The 14,212-nt window shown below is 61.3% G+C and overlaps 1 protein-coding gene across 1 annotated transcript in view; it reads right to left on the bottom strand.

The window, feature by feature from the left end:
• Cdh23 (cadherin related 23) overlaps nucleotides 1-14,212 on the bottom strand; it is a 335,818-nt gene that overhangs the window by 90,553 nt on the left and 231,053 nt on the right. The window contains exons 21-26 of the mRNA XM_077105309.1: nucleotides 13,401-13,508; nucleotides 8,091-8,280; nucleotides 7,674-7,819; nucleotides 5,494-5,713; nucleotides 3,838-3,990; nucleotides 2,010-2,123 (exon numbers count right to left, since the gene is read on the bottom strand). Of these exons, the coding sequence (XP_076961424.1) occupies nucleotides 2,010-2,123; nucleotides 3,838-3,990; nucleotides 5,494-5,713; nucleotides 7,674-7,819; nucleotides 8,091-8,280; nucleotides 13,401-13,508 (931 nt within the window). The remainder of the gene's footprint in view (nucleotides 1-2,009; nucleotides 2,124-3,837; nucleotides 3,991-5,493; nucleotides 5,714-7,673; nucleotides 7,820-8,090; nucleotides 8,281-13,400; nucleotides 13,509-14,212) is intronic.

Raw genomic sequence — 14,212 nt, 5'->3', positions numbered from 1 at the left:
AATGTCCTCTGCTCCTGTCCATCGATGATGGGCAGAATGTGGGACACCCACGCCCACAATTTCTCAAAAGAAATAGAATATCTGAACTCTTAAACAAGAGCTGTCATTCCTATTAAAACACTGGGGCTTAGAGACGTGCCGCAGGGCAGATCTGGCTGGGGGTAGGGGGGCTCTGCACTCAGGGGCCTGGTTCTACCTGGCTCCTAAACCCAAGGTGTCCATCAGGGGACTCTGCAGAACCCTCCCAGCCTGGGGTGGGAGTGAGGGTGGAAGCCTTGGCCCTGCCCAGGACAGCTGTTGGGTTGCCCTCCCTGGAGGAAGGAGCTGTGCCCAATGTTTGGGACCAGGCCGGGGCGGTCACCCCAGGGAGAGGCGTGGCAGCTGGAGTTGGCTGGGAACCAAGGGTGACTCTGCTTCTTCCCCAGGCTAGCTGGCCACATGCCGGATGCAGTCACCTCCCCAGGCAGATCCTCTTATCTCCCAAACTCTCCCCCAGCCTAGCCTCCCGCCACCCCGAGGGATCTGCTCACTTGCCCCAGCTGGGGACGCTGAGCTGGGAAGCCACCCAGAATGTCGGAGCCTGAGCCCTTTCCTCCTGCTAGCTGACGCCCGAAGCTGCGGCTGGACTCAGAGGGGATGAGGGGTCAAGGGTGGGGTGGCCGCCCCAGGGTGGGCAGAAACAGGACGGGGGTGTCCAGGCAGTTGGGCTGGGGATGAACTGCTGACTCACTCAGCTGTCTGAGTCAGACAGCTCATCCCGCCCCTACCCTCCAGGGCCCTGAAAGGTTCCCAGCTGCCTGAAGATCAAAGTCCAAATTTCCAGTCCAACCTTAGGCTTCCCAAACCCCAGATCCATCTATCTATGTTTCTTTCTTTCTTTTTTGGTACCAGGAATTGAAACCAGGGGTGCTTAACCACTGAGCCACACCCCCCAGCCCTTTTGTATTTTATTTCGAGACCGGGTCTCCCTGAGTTGCTGAGTGCCTCACTGTTGCTGAGGCTGGCTTTGAACTCGCCATCCTCCTGTCTCAGCCTCCCAAGCCGCTGGGATTACAGTGGTGCACCACGGCGCCTGGCAAACCGAGACCTTTCTGATCTCGGTCTTCTCTCTCTAGTGTAGGCCAACCTTGGGAAAGCTGCTTCTCTCTCTCTCTCTCTCTCTCAGACCAGGCCCTGAGTGTTCCTCTGAGAGGACTGTCCCCCACTCTCTGACTCTGAGGCCTGGGATTCCGGGCAGGAGGTTCTGCCCCAGCTCCAGGCATGGGCCCCGGGGCTTAGGCCTAACCAACCTGCTCACCTCAGTCCCCTGGTCACAACAAAGGCTCAGTGACGGCCCTGGGACAGACGGAACTAATCCGAGCTAATCTGGAAGGTCTGTCTGCCCTGCCTGCACTTGAACCTGAGAGGGTGGAAAGGCGGGGTGGGTGGGTGGAAAGGCGGGGTGGGTGGGTGGGTGGGGCTGCTGCCATGATCTGCCGCCACCAGGTAATGCAGGGAAGGAAGAGTCAGCCAACATGGATCCCCAGGCCAGATGGCACCACCTGGGCCTGAATCCAGTCGCACCTATGGCGAGGTCTCCGGTGAACTGGTTCTGGGAGCCCATAGAGCTGAGGTCAGCTTATTCTGTTTTTAAACGTGCAATCCAGGGAGTCCGACCTGGCTCCCGGGCATCTCGGAAGCCCACCTCGGCCTCGCCCACTCCCTGTTCCTGCCTGCGCCCTCCCTTCTCCCTTCCTGCTCTCTTTGGCCTGGCCCTGCAGTGAGGGTCTCCCTCCTGGCCTCTGCTGGCTCCCAGGAAGTCCCTGCCTTAGCATCCTAAGCCTCACATACAGCCCGGAGCATGAGCCTCGGCCGCAAGTGCTGGTGCTTGGTGGCACTTTGTCCACTGGCCTCAGGGCAGAGTCCCTCCTTTGGCTCCACGCCTGGCCCCTGGAAGCCTCCATGTGAACTCTGCCCCGTGAGGCCGTGTTGGTGGTGTGGTGTGTGTGTGTGGCCCAGCTGGCACATACCGATGGCCTCCAGGACAAGTGTGTATGCGGCAGTGGTCTCGCGGTCCAGCCCCACCACCGTCCTGACAAAGGCATCGCGGTAGCCCACGCTGAACTTCCCGTCCACGTTTCCCCCTATGGATAGAAGAGAAGGAAGCTTCGGGTTGGTACCAGAGCTCCAGGACCAGGCAAAGGGAGCTGCCCCCCAAGTCTCTGCTGCATGACCAGCTACCTCAGGAGTGAGTGCCATGCTCAGCTCAGCCCCCCCAGGGGCTGCGATGAGGGCACAGCTGCATGGGCCAGGCTCCTGGACATAGGGGCATAACATTTATTGAGCACCTACTACATCCTGCCATTCCACATTGATGGGTTCATTTAACCTCCGTTTGACAGAGGAGAAATGGGTCCTTTTCTGAGGTCATGACATGCTGCCCCTTGTCCACTCTGCCCCCTGCCTCCCTGCAGAAGTGGCTGAGCAGTTAACTTGAGTGGGAGCTTTGAAATGTGGCCCAGGACTTTGGGCTCAGCTGAGCGATCCTCAGGCCCTGGATCTCCAGTGCTGGCAGGGCACGGCTGAGATCCAGTCTGTATGGAGGCACCGGTGTGCGAAGAGCAGAGGCAGGTGGACAGGACAGGTGGGAAGTGTGAGGGTCTCTTCTCTGTGGTTGGACAGGGCTGGGGACCACATGGGAACCCCTCCCCTGTGAGCTGCAGGCAGTGTGGTGCTCTGGGCAGCAGAGGGCGCCACGGTACTAGGTTTGGGGAGAGCTGGGACCAAGACTCTGCAGAGGCGCTGAGGATCTGGAAGGGCTCTCAGCAGGCCAGACCCGCCCCTTCCCGGGAATGCGTCCTGGGGCTGCCAAGATCTCCCTTGTCCTTGCTGGTTTGCCCCTGGAAGTGTCCTGGCCCCACTCCTCTAGCACTCCCCAGTGTGGGAGGTACCATCTGTAAGGACAAATCTGGCTTCCAGCAGGGACAGGGAAGAACTGAGGAATAATTAGTGCTGGTGACTGAGCCCTGGCGCTGACCGCCACGTGCAGGCTCTCGTGCCTACGCCTTTCCTGGGTCAGTCCCGAGGACCAGGCTGGGGGTCGCCCCATTGGGTAGGGAAGCGAGTGGCTGCAGTGACCCTGGACGGGCTGTGAGCCCCGGAGTCCGAGCTCCAGGGCAGAGGAGTCAGGGAGCCCGAGTGCACACTGCGCGCATAGTAGGCATGTGCGCGTGCGTGATGTGGCCGCGGGCCGATCGTGAGCAGAGAGGGGACAGCCCTGTAGGAGGGCCGCTGGAGGGCTGAGGGCTGAGGACTGCCGACCCTCCCCACCCCCGGTGTCCTAGCACCTCTCGGGTGAAGGGTGCCCAGAAGGAAGCCCCGCCCAGGGAAGGACCGCCATCCTGTCCATCCTGCCCCCGCGGCAGACATGGCTGATCCATCATGGCTCGTGTTCCTGGTCGCGACAGGACAGGGCCCCATCATCTCTGGCCACAGCTGTCCAGGGGGTAGCTGGTCACCATTTTAAAGCTAAACCAACTGACTGAGGCCCCCCAAGCCGGCTGCCTCTAAGCAGATGGGCGTTCTCCGCGTGGGTAAGGGGTCCCTGGGGAAGGACAAGACCACGTGCCCCTAGTCACTGCTTCCTTACCCTGACTTGGGGTGCAGGGGGAAGCCCAGCCAGGCCTCCCTCCCCTGTGTCACCCCTTGTCAGGTTCAAGAGGTCCCCAGGGAGCCCGACCAGAGTGATGGAGCTGCAGGGCCCTTGGGGAACGCTGCACACCCTCCGTGACGCAGGGGTGAGAACCGAGCCCCGAGCCCCGAGCCCCGAGCCGGCCGCTCCAGCCATAGGCCGCCCACCTGTGATGAAGTAGCTGAGCTCCGCGTTGAGCCCCACGTCGTTGTCGGTGCAGTTCAGCCAGACCACCCGGAACTCCCGCGGCACGTCCTCGGACACCGACACGTTGTACACGGCCGGGGAGAAGGTGGGCGTCTCGTCGTTCACATCCAGCACTGTGGACACGGGGACAAGGGGGCATGAGCTAGGCCCGGCTCCAGAGGCTCATGCCCCGCACCCAGCAGGATTTGCAAGGGAGTCACCAGCCTTGAGTGGCACTTGTGCCAACGCCTGCTGGTCATGAGCCCCGGGCCTCCTGTGCCTGCTGTGCCAGAGCGGAGCTGACCAGAGCTCCCTCATGGCCCTGTCCCTGGGCTTATTGCTGCTCATACTGTCAAAGGGAGGAGAGAAAATTCCAGCATCTCTCTGGAACATGCCTAACAATGACAGCAGAGATCACAGTGACAATAACAGGGATGGGTGTGGGCTCTTCCGCACGCTGAGTGCCATCCGCCTAGCACCCCACGCAGGCCACGGGGCATCCCTAGGAGGTGGGCACCCTCGGGCACAGCCCCAAGCTGGGGATACAGAAGCTCAGAGCCAAGGGACTGGTCTAAAGACCCAGGGACAGAATGGAGGGGCTGGGCTCTTGGGGAGGCCTGGGGTGTGAAGGGCTCCTCCCCCACAAGGTTGAGTTTCCCCTAAAGATTCCCCTGCTCCACGTGCCGGGCCTCTCTTCCCGAGGCTGACCGGCTTGGGGTGACCTTCATAGGGAAACGGCCCCACCATATTGGCTACCCCCTGTGGTACCAGCAGGAACAGTAATGGGCTCATGGGACGCTGTGGCCTCTGCTGAGCCCTGGGGAGAGGCCCTCGGGGTCCCCTCTGAAAGCGGGACAAGCTCCCTGTTAATCGTGGTAAAGAAGCAGGTCTTTGACCTGGCACCAGGCGCCCAGGGACAAGCTGTGGGTCGACAGGACAGAGAATCTGGCCTCCGTCCTAGGTCCTGAGTGGGGGGCCAGCAGACGTGCCTGCGCTGAGCTCCCTCCCCCACAGCCTGTGGAGCCACAGGAGCCAGATGGGTCGGACCGGGCTGAGGGGACCCGTCTCCGTCCAGTCTAAGCTCGGCACTTGTTTCCCTGGAGTCAGTCCTGGCCCGGTGGCCATGGCTCCTGTCAGTGTCCCACCTTGTCTGGACGATTAAAGGCACATCCCAAGCAGATGAGAATGTCTTCCACCCGGGCCCTGCCCCAGGTGTGGTGGGCCCTGGGGATCAGTTCAGGGGGACAATCTTGGGGAACCTGGGCCTGTGGCTGCCTTCTCCCAGGTCGGGGAGACTCCTCCACTCTCCAGAGAAACCCTGGCCTCCCAAGACAGAGGGCTCCCTCCACAGCCCCCCGCCCTCCCCGGCCAGCTCCTGCCCTGGGGTCCCAGGGCCCGCTCCAACCTCCCTGTGTCTCCTGGGATCAGAGACCAGGAGGGGTGGGGGGACCTTGGCAGGGACTGGGGCCCTGATGGCAGTGGCCAGGTGGGGACAGGCTTTGCTGGCATCCTTAGCATGGCAGAGATGGGCAAGCTGTGGGGTGCTGAAGGGTCCAGCTGGGGAGGGTGCCCGTGGCCAGTGGGCACCGTGGTGAGTATGGATGCCCCGCCCCCCCCGCAGGAGGCCGCCTCCTCACCGCGGACGGTGAGCGTGCTGGTGGAGCTCTTGGTGGGCGTGCCCGCGTCGCTGGCCACCACCCGCAGCTGGTACTCGGCGATGCGCTCGCGGTCCAGCTCGGCGGTGGTGATCACCACGCCGCTGCTGCTGTTGATGAGGAAGTCCATGCGGGGCATGCCCACCTGCATGCGGTAGGACACCAGCCCGTTCAGGCCCTCGTCCAGGTCAATGGCCACCACCTGAGGGAGGAGACAGGCTGCATGAGGTGCCAGGCCACTGTCCCCAGTGTGCCTCCTGGAGGCTTTCTAAGGACAGCCTGTGAGAGCTGACAGATGTCCAGGTGGGCTGCCGTCCAGAAGCACTGGGCGAGGCTGCAGGTGGGCAGGGAAGGGACTTTCTGGAACTTTCTAGGACTTCCCCTGAGGAAGTCCTCCCAGGTTCCTTCCAGCGGGCCCTGGGTTCCCCAAACTTTCCAGTGGCCCAGAAATCTCCCCTTGTCCTCCAGCCTGTGATGCTGGCTTGAGCAGTTGGCCAGTTCAAAGACCCTTCAACAGATGAATGAATGGGATATTACTCAGCCATAAAGAAGAATGAAATTATGGCATTTGCCAGTGAACGGATGGATCTGGAGTCTATCATGCTAAGTGAAATGAGCCAGTCCCCCCAAACCAAAGGCCAAATGTTCTCCCTCATATACAGATGCTAACACACAACAAGAGAGGCAGAGAATAGAAGTTCAGTGGATTAGATAAAGGGGAATGAAGGGAAGGGAGGGTGTGGGAAAGACAGTGGAATGAGTCAGACACAACCTTCCTCTGTTCATACATGAACACACGGCAGTAAACTCCACACCATGGACACCCTCAAGAATGAGACCCTACTTAGACTACGTTGTGCTGCATGTGTGTACAACATGTCAAACGCACTCTCCTGTATATCTAAAAAGAACAAATAAAAAAGAAATCTTGATTGCTGAGCCCCTAGATGGGGCCAGGGGACCACACAGCTCACCCCAGAGCCCCTCCCCCGTGTGAAGACAGTCTCTGAGCCACACCCTGCCAGCTCCCCCAAAGGGCTCCTGGTGGTTCTGAGCCGCTTCTCAGGGGTGCGCTGGTGGGCATCCCCTTCCCTGCTGTCTGCGAGCCCCCGAGAGCAGGGTTTGGGGATTCGTCCACCTCTCACCCTCCGGCCTCCTGATCTGTTGGGGAGCCTCCCTGGGGACTGGCTGTGGTTCCCTGGGTGGAGGCTCCCCCTGCTGGGGGCCCGGGGAGAGCGCTCTGCTGAGAGGTTCAGTCTCTTACAGGTGGAGAAACTGAGGCCCAGCAGCCAGTGGGCACTGCCCACTCTGGGATCCTGGCAGACGACTCTCCCCTCTTTGAATGGGGACAGGTCACCCTGATCCCACAGTCTCTCACGTCAAACTACAATGGACACGACACCACAGCCGCTGTGTCTTTCCTGCAGCTTGCTTGACACCCACGTCTGGTTGGATGGCCATAGCGTGGCCAGGCAGGTAAGGTACTACTGTTATCTCCAATTCCAAGCCAGGGGGCTGAGACTCAGAGAGGTTAAGTAGTGTGCTCCCAGTCACACAGCACATGGGTAGTGGAATTGGGATCCACACCCATGGTGTTGGGCCTTCCAAGTCCAAGTGTTTTGTTTTGCAGTAAGTACTTGGGGCGAAGGGACCCTAGGGCCTTGCACACTCTAGGCAAGTGTCTGCCGCTGAGCAACAACACCTAGCCCCAAGCCTATGTTAACAGGAGGACCTTCCAGAATTTCTAAAAGGGTATCATCTCCCCTGAATTGGCACCTTTAGGGTCTCTCTGACTAGAAGGGATGATGCAGGAGGCCGAGGGCCGTGTCGAGGATGGGCCCCACCTGTTCCCGGCCACAGAGTCTTGAGTGAGTTTCTTTAAAACCTCCTGCAAATCAGGTGAGGTCAGAGCTGGAGGCTGGACGCGGGCTCCGGCAGCGGGCCTTCCCTGTGCTCTGGATCCGCCCTGTGGGCCAGCCCTCCGCCAGGCCTGAGAGGGACCCGCCCAGACCTGGGGGCCACCACCAGTCCGTCCAGCCCCATCTCTCCTGCCTGGCGTGCCTTGCACACCGTCTGGGGGTCTTGTTTGGCAACCCTGTCCCCCTGCAGAGTGCACCCCCGGCCACCCGTCGACTGTCAGGGACGAGGTGAGGGATGCTCACCTGATAGACGGAGACCCCCGTAGGGGTGCCCTCCAGCACCTCAGCCACGAAAGGCAGGTTCTGAAAGTTGGGGTCGTTGTCATTGAGATCCAAGAGGTTCACAAACACGGTGGCACTGCTGGTGGCCCTCAGGGGGGGTCTGCCACCTGGAGCACGGGGAGGGAGGCCCAGGGGAGGGAAGGATGGAGCCAGAGAAGAGGGGCAGGGAGGGGCAGGTCAGGGTCCTGCATCCAGCCCCTCCCCAGGCAGCCTGGGCCCTGCCCCCTCCCCAGCCCCTCCCTGGGTGCTCTGGGGGTCCAGCTGGACAGAGGTGTCACTCTCCTCCTGGTGACCAGGCACAGCCCTCCTGAGGACCCATCCCAGGGGTCTCCCCAGCCCCCCAGGGCCGAGGGCTCTGAGGGTGGGTGGGGGTCGTACAGTCAGCCACAGAGACGACGATCCTGCGCATCAGCTCCGCCTCCAGGGGGTCGGGGTTCTCGCGGTCCAGCATGACGTGGGTGGTGCGGATCTTGCCCGTGGTGCTGTTGAGGCTGTAGAACTTGTTGGGAGGCTGGATGCTGTACACCAGGGTGCCGTTCTCCCCCAGGTCTGGGTCCACGGCCACCACCTGCCCGGAGGGAACAGACCCTTCACTGAGCCCAGTGCAGGGGGCGTCTCTGTGCCCTCCTGTGACAGCACCTAGCACCTAGCACTCACCTGTGTGTATAGCACTTAGCTTCTAGCACCCACCTGTGTATAGCTCCTAGCACCCACCTGTGTATAGCACCTAGCACCTAGCACTCACCTGCGCCAGCAGGTGCCTGTGTCTCAGAAGCACTAGGCTCTCTCCATGCACTGTCAACCGCCTTATGAGGTGGACATGTATGTTATGTCCATTCCACAGAGAAGGCTCAGTGAGGTGCCCAACCTCTGGAAGCCAGGAGACAGCTGAGCTGGGGTGTGCCCAGTCCTAGGTCCCTCAAGCCCAGCAGGCAACACTGCCAGCTCATCTGCGTGTCCGTCCTTTCCAGGCACGCAGGGACAAGTTCATGGCTCTGTGGTCCTGCAGTTCCCTGACCCTGGAGATCTGTGCGTGGGGGCTGGGGGGCGTCTGAACCTGGGCTGAGCTTGGGAAGGATTTGGAAGTGAAACCGTGCCTCATCCCCAAACCTCTCTTCCCTGCGTTGGAGCTGCTGACTGTGGAGTGATGGGGAAAGAATTGGGCCTCGGCGACATCGTGGATGACAGGATGGACAGGGAGCCGCGGCTGGGCCCCAGTTTGCAGGGGCAAACAGCCCAGAGAGGCCCAGGCCAGATTCAAGGTCACACAGCACCAACCTTGGGGCCAGCCCAGCTCACACTCTGGGGACAGCAGTGGCTGCCACCCTCAGCTCCTCCACCTGCTGTGCTCAAACACCATCATGGCACCAGAGGAGGACGGGATCAGAGCCAGGGGAGGGTGACTGCAGTCCCCCGGGCCGCATCAGGAGAGTGTCATTCTTAACTCCAGGACACTCGGCAATGACAGCCGGGCCCCGCCAGCTCCTCCATCATGATCCATGTGAGGCCTTTATGCTTTGGCAGCAGAATCTGTCCCTCCTCTGGCTTAATCCCCAGCCAGAGGTGCCTCTGGGGCCACTCGAGCGGAACAGACAGATGAGCTGCCCTGGCCGAGGCGCCCAGCTGCCCCCGGAGGGAGGCTGATGCTGGGGCCGGACCTGGGGTCCCTGCTGGGAGGGGGACAGGCAGCCAGCCCCCCCAGGCTGCTCCCTCCCAGCCCGTGGCACCAGGGGCTGGGGGAGGGCATCCCACCTTCCAGGCCGGAGGTGCCATCACTGGGCCGTGGGCACGTGTCCCCAGCCTCCATCCTGGGGACCCCAGCACCCCCATTTTGCAAAAGGAAACGAGGCTCCAGGGCACCCGGAGCACAATTCGAGCCAGGCCAGGCCTGTCACTGAAGGAGGAGGCGCGCCTTGCCCTTCCAGGTCTCTGGGGTCGGAGGAGGAGGAGGGATGGTGGCCCTCGGGCGGGGACAGGCTCCGGGGGAAAGGACCCGTCCTGGGCCCACGCGGGAGACCCACTGCACACCAGTGGGGGGCTCTCGTCTTCTCCCCCAAGTGCCAGAGGTGCCAGGTAGACGCTCCCTAGCTGGGGGGTGGCAGGAATTCGGGCCCTGGGTGTCCCCCGGTCGTGGCGTGGGCTGGGGGCCCCCGCAGACTCCCCGCCGGGCGATTTCGGGAATCTCACCACTTTCCCTCATTTATTCCCCATTTCATGCTCGTCCTTTGTCTCCCGGCCTGACGGGGAGTCATCCTCTCCCTCTCCCCTCTCCTTTATTTTGCTGAGGGCTTTGAAAGGCTCTAAATCAACGCCCATCAGCCAGGTCCTTGAAGGAGGCAGAAGGAGCCTCGGGGAGAGCTGGGCCCAAAGCTCACTGCAGAGGGACGGCCGCTCCCGAGGGCGTGCCCAGCAGGTGGACAGAGTGAGCCGGTGCCCGTGCCCGTCACACCTGGCGCACAGATGCAGGTGGGAGACCCCCCCCCCCAAAGCACCTGAGCAAAGACTCCAGCCCCGGAAAATCACCAGGAGCAATCTCCCGAGCCTCGGGCTCCCGGGCCGTGGCCAGCGCTGTGCTGGAGGGGACCCTTGGGACAGTCCTGGGCCATGTGCCCTAGTGTCCAGGAGAGGGAGAGCCAGCCCAGCTGGGGAGGGAGGAAAGAGAGACATTCCCCAGACCAGACCTTCCAGGACACAGGTTTCAAACACCTGCAATGTGTCTGGTGCTGTGAAGGACACACAGACGGGACTGCAGCAGGGAGGGAGGTGGCCGTGGCGGTGGCTGCCGTATGTTGGCCACTCACTGTCCACCAGTGCTGCGAGTATTGGGACATACCGACTCTGACCAGATTGGGGCTCTTACTATCTCCATATTCTAGGTGAGAGGATTGGAACAGAGAGAGGTTAAGTAACTTGCCCAGGTCACACAGCTGGAAGTGGTGGAGCTGGAATGAGAACCCAGACTCTTTGGTGTCAGCAGCTGCCCAAACTAGCCACCTCTTAATACCGGGCAACCAAAGGCGCAAGCGTGGACTGTGGGACCTGGAGAAAACCACAGGAGAGGGGCAGAGGCATGGAGGGCCTCTCTACCAGGTGACCTTCCCGGCTGGGACAGATGGAGGAGACTGACGGTGGTGGGGGAGAGGAAGCAGAGCATTCTGGGGGAGGGAGGAGCTTATGCAAAGGCTCTGGGGTGGGGAAGAGGTGAGTGGGGCGGGGAACTGACAGGCCAGTGGGCGGGGTGTGCACACCTGTGTGTGATGGCGGGGTGTGCGGTGGGACATGATCAGGATGTGAGCCAGCCCCCCTCAAATGTCACACTTTTCTTGTCACCTGACCTCTGGGCTGGCTGTTCTGTCTGCAGCCACCTTCCCCGTGACCAGCCACACCCCTCCTCACCGGGGCTGGGGCCTTGGAAGGCTCTGGGGGCCCCCCTCGAAGGCATTTAAACATTCCCACATACACACACCTACACACACTGAGATTTAATGGCCATAACATTTAAAGTATTTTTATGACTATTCTTGAAGTTATTTTGCCATGACCAACTTGATCCGGGTACAAACTCCTTGATTTCCCATCTCCTGGCAATCATACCTAACTGGGAATTCCAGGGAATTCTGGAACATTTTCAAGAGTTCTAGAATTGGTCCTCAGAATGTAATAAAACTTCCACAAACATTAGATTTCCATATTACATTTGGAGGATGTTTAATATAACAGGGCTTAATTTTGATTCTGCTGCTGTGCACATCTGAGTCATTACTTTTATTTTTCTGGCTCAAATGTAACCAGGGGACACTGAAAAATTCCAGTGCTCCAGTCCTTGCCCGTCTTGTGCCTGAGGAGGGACAGCAGGCCCCTGCTGTGGTGAGGGGTCTGCTAGGGGTCCCCACGGGGCAGGTCCTGGTGGTTTTGAGATAAGGACTCAGGTTGAGAGGGGAGCCAGCAGTGGGTGTGAGCAGGAGGGTGACAGGGTGACAGGAGGGTGACGGGTGCCAAGCAGGCCCCCAGCCTATTATCCATATCTGCTCATGGCTCCGCAGAACATGGAGAGGGCCATGTGGACCAGGCTCAAAAGTGCCCCAAATCAAGTGCAGACCCCACCTGGAAAATCCCCTCTGTGCCTGACAGGCGGGCTTTGATCATGTGCCCCAGGCTGGTGTCCTGTGCAGCCAGTTCCTTGTAGAGTCACCTCTGTCACCCGAAGCGTAAAGCAAAGGTAACATAAGCAGACATGGGCTCCGGGGTGGCACCCGGCCCCAGCTCTTGGGTCCCAGGCTGGGACGGGAGGTCGTCCCCAGTCTGCCCACCAGGTGGCAGCAGAGAATGCCAGGCCTGAGTCCCACCCAGCAAATGGCCCAGGAGGGTGGTTTTCAAGGGGCCTGGCCTGCCACACCAACACAGGGGACCTGGAACAACACAGCCGCCAGACCCCTCGTCCTTGACCCCCTGCTGCACTGGGGCCTCCGGGAGGGGACACCACCCAGCAGCTGGGAGTCACGCAGATCCTGAGCACGTGGAGGGGACAAGTGTGACAACCAACCCCTCCTTCGTCTTTGTCCTGCCTCCAGGTGACATCCTCTCCCACCTGGGTCCCCAGGGCACTTGTCACTAGGGGGTGTGGCTGATGGTGTGGGGGTGAGTGGGCAGGCCGCTGGGCAGTCAGATCCCAAAGCCCTGACCCGTGTCCCATCCCGTGTCAACGCCCAGCTCCCAGGACGGGCCACTTGCTGGGTAGAACCTAAGGGCCAGGCCGGTGCTTTCCAATCCCTTGTCTCAGGAAGACAGCGGGTCCAGGTCCTGATGCCACCTCTCACTAGCCAGGGACCTGGGCAAGTCCCGGAAGCTCAGGGTCTGTCCTCTGTAGTAAAATGGCGGCAAGAATCCCCTGCCGAAGGAGGTGGCTGAGGGTGGGAGCATCCATGGGGAGCCCTGGGCACGGTGTGGACATGTCCCAGGTGGGCAGTGAATGGGGACACTAGGGCTGTCACAGTTCATGCCCATCACCAGGCTGGCTGGGTGGCAGCGGGGCAGACAGCTGGGGACCAGTCCCACCAAATTAAGCCAAACGGAGCACCAGGGTGGGGGAGAAGAGGCCCAGGGGGGTGACAGAGCAGGGCAGGTCCCTGGGGCGGTCCACCCTGCCGCGCTGGAGGCTGGTCTCCATCCTGCAGGCCCAGTGCTTTGGCCACACCTCCCCTCCCACCCTGAGGGGCACCTGGAGGTACGTGCACACAGTCACCAGCTGGGAACCTGGGGGTGCTGCACCAGAGCACCCCTGGAGTGGACTCTGACCCCGGGGGCCATCCCTGGGGCCAGCACGGGTGGGAGCTGGCCAGGCTGATGGCTGTGGGCACCAGGTGCTGAAGGACAGACGCTGGGCCCAGCTGAGGGTCGGGGCTCTCCTGGTGGGTGGCAAGAGTCTGGGGATTGCAGGACAAGAGTGACCACAACCTCAGCCCTGGCCCCCCCGACACTGTTCCACTAACACCGGAAGCTGGGGGAGGGCTTTCCCTTGATCTCTGACTACCTTTCATCATGCAAAGAAGCTTCTAGAAGTCTGCTCCGAGAGTTGGCTCAGAGGGAAGCGTGTCCGTCAGCCCCATGCAGACAGCCCCAGGGACGGAGGTCGGAAGGCACCCACCCCTAGGAAGGGCAGCCTGGTGGACCCTATTCCCACCCACCTACCGTGGTCACGTCCGAGTCGGGAGGGGTCATCTCCACCAGGTTGATGTGGTAGGGGGCTTCCTTCCAGGTGGGGTGGTTGTCGTTGATGTCCAGGAGGGTGACGTTCACCTGTGGAGTCACAGGGGGCGCTGTGGGACACGCTTCGCTGAGGTGGCCAAGGGCAGGACAGATGGGGACAGCGCGGGGACGGGCCCAGGGCCTCAGGTGCTTGGCAAGTGCTCTACCACTGAGCCCCAGCCCCAGCCTGCTGACGGCCATCTTGGAGTTAATTATACCAGTTTCATCAAATTTGGGAGCCTTGGTCAGGGTCTTTTGAGGACAGGACGGACGGAGCCAGGTCCCTTCAGGAGGAGAGGCTGGAGGCACAGAATGGATGGGACGGCCCTGAAGTGTCCGCTGTGACCGAGGACTTCTCCCTGCCATCCCCGATCGTGGCTGGAGGTGACTGACAGGGCGGGGACTGACAGAATCCCTTGAGCTTCCCATTCCCGGCTACGAGTCGAGCAATCTTCCTGCTCACCTGCCACCAGGTGAATTATTTATAGGGCTCTGATTCCTATTAGCAGGGCCTCCCTGGACGGAGCCAGCACAGTGGGTTTTTCTGCTGAGTCCCAGCCTCCGCCCCTCTGAGTGGCAAGGATGGGGGAGGACGATGGAGAGCGGTCAGCAGAGGGTTCCCCGGGGACAGCCCAGGACGGCAGAAGGGGCACACGAGGGGAGGGCTGGAGCGCCCGCCCCCTGTCCTCTCTCCTCCTCTCCCACAGGGGCCTTTCTGCTCCCCACTTCCCTGTTCTTTCTGTAGCCAAGAGCTT

Source organism: Callospermophilus lateralis, chromosome 15 (genome assembly GCF_048772815.1).
Source record: "Callospermophilus lateralis isolate mCalLat2 chromosome 15, mCalLat2.hap1, whole genome shotgun sequence".
NCBI lineage: Eukaryota > Metazoa > Chordata > Mammalia > Rodentia > Sciuridae > Callospermophilus > Callospermophilus lateralis.
The sequence above is the reverse complement of the archived record's forward strand: the minus strand, read 5'-3'. Positions and strand labels throughout refer to the sequence as shown.